The sequence below is a fragment of the Vidua chalybeata genome, chromosome 1 (genome assembly GCF_026979565.1).
Source record: "Vidua chalybeata isolate OUT-0048 chromosome 1, bVidCha1 merged haplotype, whole genome shotgun sequence".
In the NCBI taxonomy this organism is placed as follows: domain Eukaryota; kingdom Metazoa; phylum Chordata; class Aves; order Passeriformes; family Viduidae; genus Vidua; species Vidua chalybeata.
The window spans coordinates 9,667,628-9,681,758 of NC_071530.1; the positions used below are offsets into that span (position 1 = coordinate 9,667,628).

The 14,131-nt window shown below is 39.6% G+C and overlaps 1 protein-coding gene across 5 annotated transcripts in view; it reads right to left on the bottom strand.

The window, feature by feature from the left end:
* The window catches only part of NCAPG2 (non-SMC condensin II complex subunit G2), a 219,928-nt gene that overhangs the window by 167,613 nt on the left and 38,184 nt on the right, over positions 1-14,131 (bottom strand). For 3 of the 5 annotated variants that reach the window (XM_053934850.1, XM_053934874.1, XM_053934841.1), the window contains one exon: positions 5,232-10,524. The exons of the other annotated variants lie outside the window; for them this stretch is intronic. In XM_053934850.1, coding sequence (XP_053790825.1) covers positions 10,473-10,524 — 52 coding nt within the window. In that variant the 3' untranslated portion in view covers positions 5,232-10,472. Of the gene's footprint in view, positions 1-5,231; positions 10,525-14,131 lie in introns of those variants that run through there. 5 annotated transcript variants of the gene reach the window in all.

Genomic DNA, 14,131 nt, shown 5'->3' on the forward strand with positions numbered 1-14,131 from the left:
AAAAATCAGACTGCTTGATGGAAGATAGTGGTATGATTATGAATATCATAGCAATTCTGTTATATCTAAGAATGATGTTGTCTGGCTGTTCTCAGCTATTTTAAAGCTTTTTTTTTTGTTTCCAAAATTGTATTAGAAAATGCCTTTGCTCTGGTGCACACTAAAAGTTTTACTCTAGATATTTCAGCATCACTGAGGAACAGGAGTTCAATACAGTGCCAGAAGGAAAAATTCTAGAGAACTGTGCAAGTGCATGACTGATCAGTTTAAAAAGTGAAAAAAAAAAAAGTAGGTTGATTTTAGTTATGACTGCTAAGATGTGAGCCTGTCTTTTATTCCTTGTGCTGTAACTGAATGATAATTGTTTTTATGTGTTTCTGGAAATGAGCCTAAAGTGGAATGTACAAGGCCTAAGAGATGAAACGCAGCTAGAGAAAATTACCAGTGAGAATAGCAGGAGATGTGACTTACATTAACTGAAGACCTAAACATCTTTGTATATGAGTGCTCAGGGCTGACTTCCAAGGCTGTAAGAAGCCTTGGTAACAGACCAGCCACTTCAGTGTGCATGTGTGAGGAAAATTTCCATAATCTCTCCTGCTGGTTTGCAAGGGATGCTGGAGAGAGCAGCTTCTGTTAATGTAGGCATTTGCAGGTCTGGATTGAACCCAAATTCATTTAAGACTCATCTAAAATTCTAGCTGACTTGTTCAAATACCACTGATGGTGATACCTACAGGAAAAAGTTTGCTGAAGCTGCTGGTGTGAAGTTGTTGGAAGAGAAGGCAAAGGTGGAGTGAAGTAACAATGTGTGGATGTCCAGAACCTATGAAGAACAGACCCCTGGTGTCTCAAGGCATGGCTATAGTAACTGATGAATCCAACTCTGAGGCCATTCTGACAGCTTTATATTGGTGTCAAGCAATAAAAGGGAATTTGGGCTTCCCTGGGAGAGGGATGGCCTCTGTGAGAACAAGCACAGGTGACTGAGGTGCTCTGGACCTGGTCCCTTCTGACTGAGAAAGGCTGTATTTCCTGCTAATGCCCACTGTCACCTCAGTCCAGCACAGGCTGAACTGGGACTTGCCTGTTTTGTAGTCTCTGGAGACAGATTTTAAAACAAAACCACACAAATCTCTGCTGATTTTCATGGGCATTTAGAGGCCTCAGCACAGCTTAAAAAATTGCTGTCTGAGCACACTATGATGGGATATCCAAGTGAAAGGATTAGACATTATAATGCTTTTTGATAATAGGTTCTTGTTCTTCAAAACCATCTTGAAACCCTTAGGTGTGCAATGAATAATTAGATTTGGTTGCCATTGATCAAAATTGATTTGAAATGTCAATAGGGAGACAATTTTTTAAATTAATTAGGTTCTTTTAATGGGAGGGAGTTCAAAAACAGTTTGAAAATTCTTTTTTCATCCAGCTTTGCTAATCTGTAAGACTTGATACTTGGTGAATGGATTTTACAAGTAACTAATCCCCTGGGATACCCACTCCTCTTGTACTCAATTAAAGGATGAATGAGATTACTGCACTTTGTCATTCTGAAAGAATTGGCCTGTAGTTGATTGAAGCTAGTTATGTGTCCCCCACTTGCTGTACCTGACTCAGAACCTGCAGCCTGGTTCCAGTGCTGAGCACCCACAGCTGGAGATGGGTGCCAAGAGGCAACAAGTGTTATAATCTGGCAAACAAGGAAGAAAATCCATGGAAATTTTTTACCTTAGTGTCACTGTGCATTTTTAAGATAATGATAAGTAAACCTACAGGGAGCTGGAGAGAGACATGAATCACTGTGAAATTCTGGGACTGCTGTGAGTAGTGCCATAGTAGTGCCATTGCAGGAGCTGGGTATACACAGCAGGCAGCAGCCTCAGTGTGGAGCTGTGTGCTGAACCATGAGGAGATAAAAGCACTGACCATTTGCTGTGTCATCAACAGCAAGGGGTTTGCATGATCCATAGGGCAGGTACAGGGAACAGTTCGTGTGGAATGAGTAACTTCTCTTAATGTGATTGAAGATGTGTCACTTGACACATAATCACAGGAGAGATTTAAGCTGTGCACGTCTTCACTTGACTTTTGAGTGCCTGATTTTTCAGCTCTAACATGTTTCAGCTTAAACCATGTCTTTATGTGTTTCAAAGAATCATGGAATCTTTAAGGTTGGAAAACTCCTCCAAGATCATTGAATCCAACTGTCAACCCAGCAACCCTGTATTTGCCACAAAACCATGTCCCTAAGTGACATGTCCACACATCTTTTGAACACTTTCAGAGATGGTGATTTCATCCCTTCCCTGGGCAGCCTATTCTAATGCTTAACCACCCTTTCAGTGGAGAAAGTGAGATCCTAATATCTAATCTAAACCTCACCTGGCACAGCTTGAGGCCATTCCTCTCATCCTGAAAACATACGAGGGAGGATCTGGTTTCACAAAGCACAAAGCGCAGATTCTTGCATTTTTCAGCCCCTTGCTGTGCTGGTGAAAGGAAGTGTGGGACAGCAAATTGTCAAGAAGACACCTGTGCTCCCCTCCTTTATTTTCTCCAGCATCTCTCCCTCGCTTTGGCTGCCTGTGACTGGAGACAATCTGCCCTGGGGGTAAGCTCATCCTCAATGTTCTATCCAGGAAACATTGTCCTGCTTACTGTAAAACACAGAAGCAAACCTGGTGGTTGCCCAGAGGTTAGAATATTTGCTATAGCTCCTGTCTGTCTATAAGCTTCAGGATATTCTCCTCCTGGTACACTGTAAAGGAAATGTAGAATTGACCAATATGGTCTAAGCTCAGATCCTTTTCACTGCAATTTTATAACAATGCTAATTGACATGGGTTATATGGTTTTGAATAGCTAAAAATGAATAAAAAACAAAGTAAGCACATAATTTCCAGTTAAAAAATTAGAAAGTATTGCTGAAAGCAGTCTGATATCTCAGAGTACAAGACTGCTTGGGCCTATGATGCATTTCTTTTAAAAGAAGATCACTTTTTGAGAATATGCTGTGATCTGGAAAAAAAAAAGATAGGGAAAGTTCATGGTAATGACAGCTGGGGAGAGGAACATTGTTTAGACTACAGTGAAATTACATTATGTGTCTCTGCAAGTACAAGATTATGTTGAGAACAATCATGGTTTTGGAGAACGTATTAAAAGTTGAATAATAGAAAAGACAAGGCTCTTTTTCTGTTCTGAATCACTACTTTAAAAGCCCTCCTGTTGCCCCCTGTTGTAGTTCAGAGTGTTCCAATGGAGCATCAAAAACCAAACAAAAATACCTACTTTGTTTCTCCTAGGCTGGGCATTTCTCATTAACTTTTCTGCTCTCTATAAGAGAGTTTCTACTGTGCATGACGAAGAGGTACACAAACAGATGAACAAGAGTCTTGCTCTGAGATGTGTGATGGATACTTAATATTTTATCATTTCATCTCCTAGGCTGCCAATGAAAAAAGGAAAATCATGGTGAAAAAATGGTAAATGCACAGAATTCTACTGGCAAGAATTACATTCAACACAATTAGAAAAAAATACCAAGACAAAAATAAACTTGTAACTGGCATTTTCTTTCATTAGCAGATGAATAAAATTAGAGATAAAAGAGCTGTCCTAAACTGGAACTGCAACAGGAAGCTTGAGAGCCAAGAGAACAAAGATGGTCTTCACAAATAGGTTTATGAAAAAAAAAAAATTTGCTTTCCTCTCACTATAATTAACAAAAAAACCCAAACCAAAAAAACCCCAAAAAAAGAACCAAAAAAAAAAAAAAAAAAAAAAAAAAAAAAAAACTAAAATCCCCAACCAACCAAAAAAATTGTTTCATTTATTTTTTTTCCACAGTCAGTTTAGTTCCAGAGTCAAAAGCATCACACCTGTTCAGATGTGCTAATTGCCCAGGAGAGTCTCATCAGATAGCACAGAGTGCTTTCTAATATTAGATCACCCTGGAACAGGCCTGCTTTTAAGCATTCAATCAATGCATCATGATCCACTGATAAATTAAAAACTGCAGGCTAGGTTCCCTGATCTCTATGTGCTACTCAGGCAGTTTAAGGCTCTGTGATCTCAACTGGGAAGATAAAAATCCCCCAGAGGCTGGCTGACCTGTGATGGATGGCTTAGGAACCAAAGTTTGCTGTCAATTCCAGTGCAGATCAAATCAGGGAACCAGGAGGCTGTAATCAGATCCTTGAGCTTTTTCTTGCATCAAACAGTTCTCAATTTCATAGCACGTAGACTGGTTTTGTATTCTTTTTGAGCCCTAGCATAACATTAACTTTTAAAATTCTGACAATAGGAGACACAATAGGAGACACAAAATGAAAAAAAATCTGATCTGGAATATGGCAAAGCCACCATTAACTTCTTTCATTTAAAAATTAGATTCTTGGGACATAGAGGGCACCACGCAGTGTCCATCTCAGACATTTTTGCTACGGTCTTTGAGTTTGAATATAGGTTGTTGTGGTCATTGCACATTTCCCAGCAGCTCTTGTACACAAGGCAAACTCATCTTCTGTGCCCAGAGACCAGCTCAGGCACTGGCAAACAAGTGTTTTACACATCATGGGGGGACAGACCCATGAAAACCACTGTCCTGCAGACCAAGTGAGCAGCCCATGAGAGGGAAACTGGGGACAGAAGAGAAAGGCAACGATTTTTGTCAGGAAGGATGATCCCCTTTAATAAAGGACCACTTTTAAATACAGAACAAGCCTTAGAACTTCTCTTTGTGCAGAACTGAGAAAATACTGAGAGTAAAAGCCTTTTCATTATCCTGTGTATTGGTAGTGTCCACCATGGAGGACGATGGAAGAAAGAACACAGTTTTTGGCAGTGTGATCAGTAAAAGGAGCCTATCCTGTCAAAGGAGCTTTTCCATCAATGCAGGAAAGTCAAATTGTCCTTAAATAGCCAGAACTAGAGCAGGAAGTAGAGTTACTTTGGGTTTTGATTTTTGTTTTGTTTTGTTTTGTTTCTCAGTACTGTCCTAGACTGGTCTAATTGAATTTGTAGGCTCTTACAGATGCTGTATTTTTCCTTTAGAGGCTGTTCTGAGAAAATAAAGTTGCAAACATCTATTTTTAATAACCATGGCAAGATTTCAAAAAGGCCTGTGCATGAAGCCTGAATTTCTCACTAAGAAGCTTGTGCTCAGGTACAATTTTAGGCAATGGGTAAGTAAAGATGTCAATAGTAGGAAACAACAACAACAAAAAAAATAGCCAAATCAATATTCTTTATTCAGATGGAAGCTGAGCTAACATAAACAGTTTATCTAAATGTTTAATAATTACCCCAAAAGGCAGGAAGCACACATCATTGCACATTGCAGAGAACTCTGAAGGAGGCTGGGCTGGCTCTATCCTCTATGTCCTTTGATGTGGGCATGGGGTCACACAGGATTCAGGTACCTCTCCAGCAAGAACTGCTAAAATGTACCTGCTTAAAATGTAAGGCTTTACAGCAGAGCATCTGCTACTGCAGCATAATAAAAATGTATTAACCCAAGACAAGGATTTATTGTAAGTGTAGTAAGATGGGTAAGGAACCAACTGAACGGAAGAGGGAACTAGATTAGGCTGAAAAGTAATTACTAATGATATTTTGGAACAGCATCTTATTTAATATTTTCATTAATGACAGCAGAAAAAAATTGAACATATATTTGAAACTGGGACAAGTTGACAGAGTATAAAACAAAATACTAGAATTTTACATAGGAAGAATCTAGAAAATTGTCATTTTAAGTAATGCAAGCACCATGAAATAAACAATTGTTACATCATGTGTTTGAGAACTAAGTTCTAAGAAAAAGGTGGTCCTCTGGTTAAAAATAATGACACAAGAGAAAAAGATTGGTAACAGCTTTTGCTTACTAGAGTTATGAGCAGTAACAAAATAAAAGTAACAGAACTCCTACTGCCACACTCTTTTCAAACAGTGGTGACAGATACACAGAGTGAAATTTCCTGAGTGCCACAGCAAATAATTTTTGCAACTTTTCTAGAACCATGATATGGAACTGGAGAGATAAAGGATGCTGATTAGAGAAGACCCAGAACACATCTATGCTGAACACCCTAACCAAGTGAAACCCCCCCAGTGACTGCTGAGTAAATGAAAGCCAAAGCTACAGCACTGCTGGAAGCCTGGGGCTCTGCCTCAGGTCACGCTCAGACAAGCAGCCACACAGAGCGCAGGACCAAGAATTCTTATCCAGAGATTAGGCAAGATCTGTGCCTATTTGCAAGGGCTTAATGAACCTGAAGAACTGCTGGCCTCCAGTGGAAATTTCTGCAGCTGTTCCTGAAAGCTGCCCTTGGCCAGCTGGTTGTCCAGGTGCCACTGCTAAGCCATGCTCTTCTCTCAGACATGGGCAGCTGCCACAACGGGGGCTCCTAGATTGGCACAGGCACCGCTGGACTCTGCAATGGTCTTGGTCTGCAAGACACTGGAGCAGACCAGCAAAGAATATGAGAAGTTCACTGCTGTGTGTCATGGTTTCACATCACAGTCATTATCAGGAGTGTCCGTCACTAAGCATCCTTCAGGTAAGGTGAAAGATTTTGTCAAAATTAGTCTGATTTCCTTCTGAAAGTCAAAAGACCTCAGAACACTTGAGAGCAGCACATGGGAGTTTAAATATAAAGTGAGTTGCAGCTCTCATGAAGTAAACAACAGGTGCAAGGTAGAATTTTTTTAACTTCCCTGGCTATTCTGAAGGTTTGTGTGCTTGGATCCATACCTGAAGACATTTATTTGCTAAGGAAGAAGCTTGAGAATTTCTCCTGGTTTTCCTTAGCTCACAAGTTGAAGCTGTGATAGGTGGCAGATGCAGGGCTTTGTTTCCCATCCAGACAACAAAGCAAATGAACATTGTCATTACAAAAAGGGCCCAAGTCCTTACAAACAATGTTGATTACTGAAAGTAGTTTAAAGTTATTTAAAGTTATTTATTCTTCAGTCTCATTGATCCTGAATGCATATGCACAAAGGGAAGAGCTCCTGACATGGCCCTCACAGGTACAACTGTGTCCAGAATGTTTCTTCTGTGGGCGGCTCTTCATCACCAGCACCTGCCAGTGCCAGTGCCCAAAGGAGTGTCATAGACTGGTGATTTCTTGCTCATTTTTCAAGCAATTTTATTAATCAAAGTCAGGTTCAACTTCTTCAAAAAGCTGAACAGATCTCAAAGATTAAGGCAAGTTTTCAAACATACCCAAAGAACAACACCTCTTCCCCAAGAGCACTTTTGATTAATAAGATGAAACAAATCTGTTTTACAGGCTTACAAAAGGTAACAGCTTAAGAAATGTCCTATTTATTTGACTCTTCCAAACAGAAGGAGAATGTAGATTTAAATTTTTGCAAGATTAAGTTTGCAATGAGAACAGCAAGTGAAACATAGAACCTCTCCAATATTCTTGTGAAATTTGCCATAAAGGCCTAAGGAGAAAGCCCTGATAGGCCTTGACTCAAGGAATGCCACCACCATTATTTGTGTTGCAGAAAGCCAATGATTTTTCATGGCAGAGCAGTTTAGTAGAGCTGGACTAGAAATTGAGCTGAAATACATTCACCAGCTGCAGGACTAACAGAAAATTATTTCAATCCTCTTAAGAATCACTTGAGTACCAGCCATCAGGAAGACAAAGGTGTATCTTTAAGTATTTTACCCTACCTAGCAGTATCACCTCTGAGTTCTTCAAAGGAAATCCATATATTTCTTATGTTGATGGAATGGCCTTTTATTTCCTTCCTAGCTGACACGGCTATTGCATCTGTACCATGAATTCCAGGAAAAAACCAAAACTATACACTGACGGAAAACAAGGCAGTAAATTTGGATTGCTTTCTAATCTAATGATATGAGCAAATACTGAGAGAATGAGAAGCAAAAAAAAGAAACTTATTTACATATTCATTGAGTAATTTGTATAATCAGAAGATTTAAAAGGTCATTACCAGAACACCTGCCTGTTAACAGATGTAGAAGAATGAAAGCCAAAGAACACAGTTTTTATAAAGATGCTGATAGATAAACAGTTGGCAGATTTGCAGCTACCTGCTGGGGCAGCATTAGTTCCTTTGGTCAGGCCACTGTTGTGGAGGAGGTAAATCTGGAACTCATGAATCCATGCACACACAGACTATCCTGTTGCAAAGTTTGCCAGTTTATTAAGAACTGTATTGCTTTTAAATATCAACATTCCAGGTAAAACAGCTTTTATCCAGTAAGGAAGTTTTATGTATCGACCCAGGTATGGGTCTGATGTTTGCACTGACAGCAGATATTGAAAAAAATCTTAGTCTCTTACCATGGAAAGAAAACCAGCAGAGTAGATGCTTGTTTAGACAGATGGGAGGTACAGCTTTGCACAAATCTTAATCAAGAATGAAGAGCCTGTCTTAATTTGGCTAGATTGGTTAACTTCAGTGTCAGTACCACTCAGTAACATAGGAGACTCAATAGCCATTGGCACAGGCCCACCCTGAGAATTACTTCATTTAATTGTAGATAACCAAGAGCTTCATGTGCAGGCCTCCAGGTCTAAGCTGGAGGATGTGACTTTGTTCTGTGGATGAATCGTTTTCTGGAAATTCCGATTAAATCTCCTAAACCAGACAAAACTAAAGCATCAGGAGCTGTGGTTCTGGCTGAGATAAATTCCTTCACAGTAGCTGGTATAGGGCTGTATTTCAGATCTGTGCTGCAGATAGTGCTGACAACACAGGGATGTTTTAGCTACTGCTGAGCAGGGCTTACACAGCATCATGGCCTCTCTGCTTCTCACCCCACACCTAAGGAGGCTGGAGAGGACACAGCTGGGACAGGGGACACCAAGTGACCAAAGTGATGTCTGACACCATCTGGCATCATGCTCAGCAATAAACTGGGGGGGAGGTTGTGGAGAGGGCACTGCCCAGGGACTGGCTGGGTGGTTCTATTTCCCTTTATTTTTATCTCTTTTCTTCACAATTTGTGGCCATTTCGGTTTCATCTTGGATGTAGCCCCGGCTGGGCTCTTGTACTGCCCAAGGTGTATCCATTGAGGCCTTTTATAAATGCCTACTTTATTCCTTTAACAATGTCTAGCCTCTATTCTAGGACAGCCTTCACAAGGCATCATTGGCAGAGCATCTGTTTGCATGAAGAAAATAAGTGGCTTAGATGCCTGCATTATCGGCATTGTTAGTACTAACTGATCAAAATAGGTATAATTTTTAAAAATAGCTAAATATAAAACAATTTATATATTACTCAAGCCTATGTTTAATAGTTAAGACATTTCCCCCCAGTGTACTGGGCACTGAATCACCCAAATATTCAAGTTATGAAGAAGCTCAGGGGAGAATCTGGTCCAATCCCTAGCTCAGCCGGGTTAACTCCAAAGCTGTAACACCATGGAAGGTCAGAGCCCTCCCTCCTTGTCAGCCAAGTTCTGCACATCTCCAAGGATGGGTATTCCACAAGCTTTCTGAGCAACCTCTTCCAGTTCCATTTCCCTCTCATAATGATTGTTTTTCATGTCCAACAAGAAATTCTCTTGCTCAAATTGTTTCTGCAGCCTCACATTCTCCTTCATTCATCTCTGGGGAAAGTCTTTCCTTTACCCTCCTGCAGGCCGGTGCAGGCAGCAAGAAGTTGCTCTCATGCAGATGCCTGTGTGGGTGGTGCAAGATTTGTCCCATCAGCTCCAGGTCTTTGCTGAACATCAGGAGATGCCCCTCAGTGTCAGCTGTGGCTCCCAGCTGCTGTCATCTGCTGCTCACCCTGTCACCAACCTACCCTGGCAGCAGGGCCCGCCCTCAGCAGTGCCACAGCTGCCAATCTCACTCCTTAGCAGATTATTCCTCCACTCTGATGGTCCAGCCAGTTTTCCACTCATCTTCCAAGTCTACCCATCCATCCCAACTCTCTCCAGTTTGGCTGTAAGGATACTGTGTAAGACTGTGTAAAAGTCTTTGCCAAGGATAGGAAACAGGACATGCTGTGCTCTCTCTTCTACAAAAGGGAGGGAAGTCAGGTTGGTTAGGCAGAGTTTGCCCCTGGTAAAGCCATGATGGCTATTCTCAATCACTATTTTGACCCTCACATATCTCAAAATAAGATTCATTTCCATAACCCCTAGGAATATGCTCTAGTCCTCCCAGGAACTGAGGTTACATGCAACTTCAGTCTCAAGAGTATCTATGATACAATTATTATTTGTTTTACAAAAACAAAGATACAAAAATTCTGATTTTACATTCCCCCCAAGAAGACATTTGTATACAGAATAACCCCTTTGCAGCTGTTGAAAAATCTTTACATTACATAATGTCTGTACACACTTTTATACATTTTGCTTCCTTTAAATGTACAGATTAACAGAAAACAATATTAAGCAATTCACAAGTTTACAAGGTAAGTTTTTTACAAAGCAATACATCTCTCAATTTTCATAACAAAAACTTCAAGGATTCAAAAACTCATCCAAAATTTTCAGAGATGATTCATACAGGAATCTGAAATGGCATAAAACAATGCATAACAGAATTAGAAATGCTAAATGCCAAGTCAATCCTCAACTATTTGATTCTCAGAGTACAGGCTACCACATGATTTCTTCGACCAGTTAGTCCATATTAGTTTATTAAAATGCCTTTACAAATTACTTTTGAAATAGCTGGATTCTTTTTCTTTCAACTTTTCAATTTTTCTGCTGATCATCTCTGTCTTTAGAATAATCAACAGCAAACCAGTTTAAATTACTATGTCAATTCAAGCACATTTTCTAATATTTCATCATCTAGTTAAAAAACCCACTCGTTTTCTGCACAGCATTGTTACTCTTCTGTTCAAACAAAACAGTGAAATCTTTACAGGTAATTAATTCCAAGACCACTTTTCATTCTTTTACTTTCCTGATTTCTCTCTCACTCTCCAGCCTTTATAATTTTTCTTCTCACCCGTGACAACATTTTTCCAAGCCTGAGCTTTCGATGTTATCCTTACTAGCAGCTGCCTCCTCGAGCTGCCCTCACACTCCTCTCAGTCCCACTCTGACTGATCTCACACTCCTCTCTGCAGTGCCACAGCCTTTAAGCCAGGATGAAACTCCAGTGTCAACTAAAGGTAGTGTTACAAGGTGCTACAGAATTAGGATAATTAGTTAAGTTCTGTGGGTTTAGGCACAATGCTGCTTTGTAGAAATTTTATTTCCTTACAGTTTAAGGCTAAAAACCCAATGGATTTGTAATGTGGGACCATTGGCACGTTGGCCAAAAGCCATCACTTGGGATAACTGTGCTCCTCCTAAACGGACAAGATGAAGTCAGTTTTACCAAGTATCTTTCTAGGGAACTTAAAGATGGCAGGCAGAGAAATCTTACCCAGAGTTATACACCAAAACAATTCAAGAGCCATAATTTACAGATGCAATGAAAGTGCAATTAAGAATTTGGGAACTAGCTAAATGATAATACTAAAAAAAAAAAAAAAAATCAGCACAGCCATTAGCTAAATTTAAATTCTAACATTCATATATCAAAATGCTAAATAAAGTAAATACACAGTATTAAGTAAAAGTTATTATCGTATAGCACATTAGGTTTTACAGAATGTGAGACATTTTTATCTAGCCTCCAAATGACTGCTTTGACAGCTTTATCTGCATTTTTTTTGTTAGGCATAAATATTTGCATTTTATAAACTAATATGTGTGCCATTACTCTTGAGGAAATTCTCTCAATACACAGTATGTTGTCCAGAATTTTTAAATGCACTGAACAGCATTTTTAAAACACAGACCCACAGGACTATCTGAAACCACTAGCTCAGCTGAAGAGGGAAAAGTAAATTGCAGTGAAAAGTTTTGCTTCTAAATTAGTGCACCAATTCCTTGTATGAGGGCAGCACCTTAATTACCACACCAGACAGCTTTTTTACTTTTTTCTTTCATTGCTAATACGTAAGAGATTACTCCTAAGTCTGAAGTTAAGATGCTGGCACAGAACACCAGTTCTCTTGGGAAATTAAAGAATGTCACCATTTCCTGGTATACCTGGGTATTGAATAAAATAATCCCTCAAGGAGTTATTAGGAGATAATGCATTCAGAAGCAAAAAATAGTAATATTATTAAGAATAAGTTAAAACCCAGTATTTTAGCCAGCAGCAGCAGCACAGTCATGTGTGTTAGAGGACTGCCTTCAAATTAATGACCAGAGATCTAGCTTGCAGCATACCATAACTAAAATTTGGTGTTTGGTAAGCAGAGTAGGATGAGTAAATAGTTTACAAACAATAGTGCATGCTTTACACCATGTGTAATCACATTTTAGCTACATTAGCACACAAGCAGCAGAGCACTACAAATGACACATCAAAAGCCACCAGAGGCCCGGTCCAGTCTGACGTTGTATCTTGGCTGTGACACTGCAAACACACTTTAATTCATCGTGCAAAACCTGATCACTGCAGAACTTCCTTCAAACCTCTTTCCAGCATCAACTATTTTACCCTTCTGGAGGGAAAAATTCCCCAGCATAACTGTACAAATATGAAATCCCCCCTAAATTCTGCAAAGCTCTATGATAGCTTCTGAATTTTATCATGGTGGCAATTCAGATTCCTAGAAAAAAAAAATTCCCATTATCATATTCATATCCCTAACCCTTGAATTTTGTCTGCAATTGCCTCCTGGGTTGGTATTATACAAAGGTAGCCACTCATCTATCACGAAATTAAAACACCGTGTAGCATCTTATACTCTTCATCTGCCCCAACATGCAGGTTGATTTGTCCCAGTTCACTGGGCAGAGACAATCATATAGATTCATAAAGCAATTATCTGTGTTCTCACTGAAATTTATAGTCACTAGTGCTCTCAAGTGGCAGCAGTTATTCACTTTAATGTGCCTATGTATTTAATCACGTTAAGATTCACTTTAATTTCACAGCTTTTCCTACTGTCTTGATTAGAAGAAGTGCAATCTGAAACACAATACCCTGCTGCTCTCCTTCTTTTCCAGATAATAATAATAATAATTATTATTATTATTGTTGTTAAAGATATTCTAGTAGAACACTTGGCAACCCATTGTAAAGTAATTTCATGGGGAAAGGAATGGGGTTTTGTTTATTTGTGTTTGATTTTGTTTCTAAACTAGCTCCTGACCAAAGGACATTTTGTTCACAGCTAAGCAACTCTCCAGCTTTCCTGCAGGCTTCTTTCAGGTACTGGAAGGGACCCAGAGCACCATCCTCTGGACGGAGGCACAGCTCAGCCACCAATGTCTATGTCAAGTCACTAAAATGCCAGGGAACAACGTGCCTCAGGCCAAGGATCCATAAGAAGAGCACACTGGGGATGTGTGCTCAGGCGAGGAGAGCTGTGCAATAAACTGTTGAGTAAATGAAGCTCCTATACAATGAGGTTCCTAAACAATGGGATTTTTTGCTTGTTTGGGAGTCTCTGTTCTATATTTTAAAGTCTGTCTATTCTACATCCATTGTTTGATTCAATGTAAGGATCACTACTTTGAAGAACAAAAGACTGCAAGGGCCTCTGCATGTTCAGGCCTCTGTGATGCATTGCAAATTTTCTCAGTAATTTTGGATTAATGCCTCTAACCCCAGTCTGGTTTCTTCACATTCTGTATTTGTGCTTATAATATCTCCTTTGCACACTTTTTGATTCCATGGGCAGTTCAATAACTAGGCAGAAATCAGATGCTCACAAATTGTAAGACTTAAGCAAGTTTGAGACACGAAAGGCTAAAGCATTCATCATGATTCTCTCGACAGGCTTGAGATAACCAATTGCAAATACAATGCAGCCAATCACTTACAAAAAACTTTTCACAAAAGATACACAAGATATGACACTTGAAATCCCCCCTCAACAAAAAGAGCAAAATCACCCGTGGAAAGTCTCTAAGACATTGTTATATTCAGTTAAATTTTTACTGCCTGCATAGATTTGGATTCCTATGCCTTATGCCAAAGTGGGAGAAAAATCTTCTAGTATTAAGAAATAGTAACTGGACTATTTGTTTTGTTCTACCCTTGCTGCAAACAGACCTGGATTTCAGAAGTGAATCCTGCAATATACAGGATCAAGTGATAACAC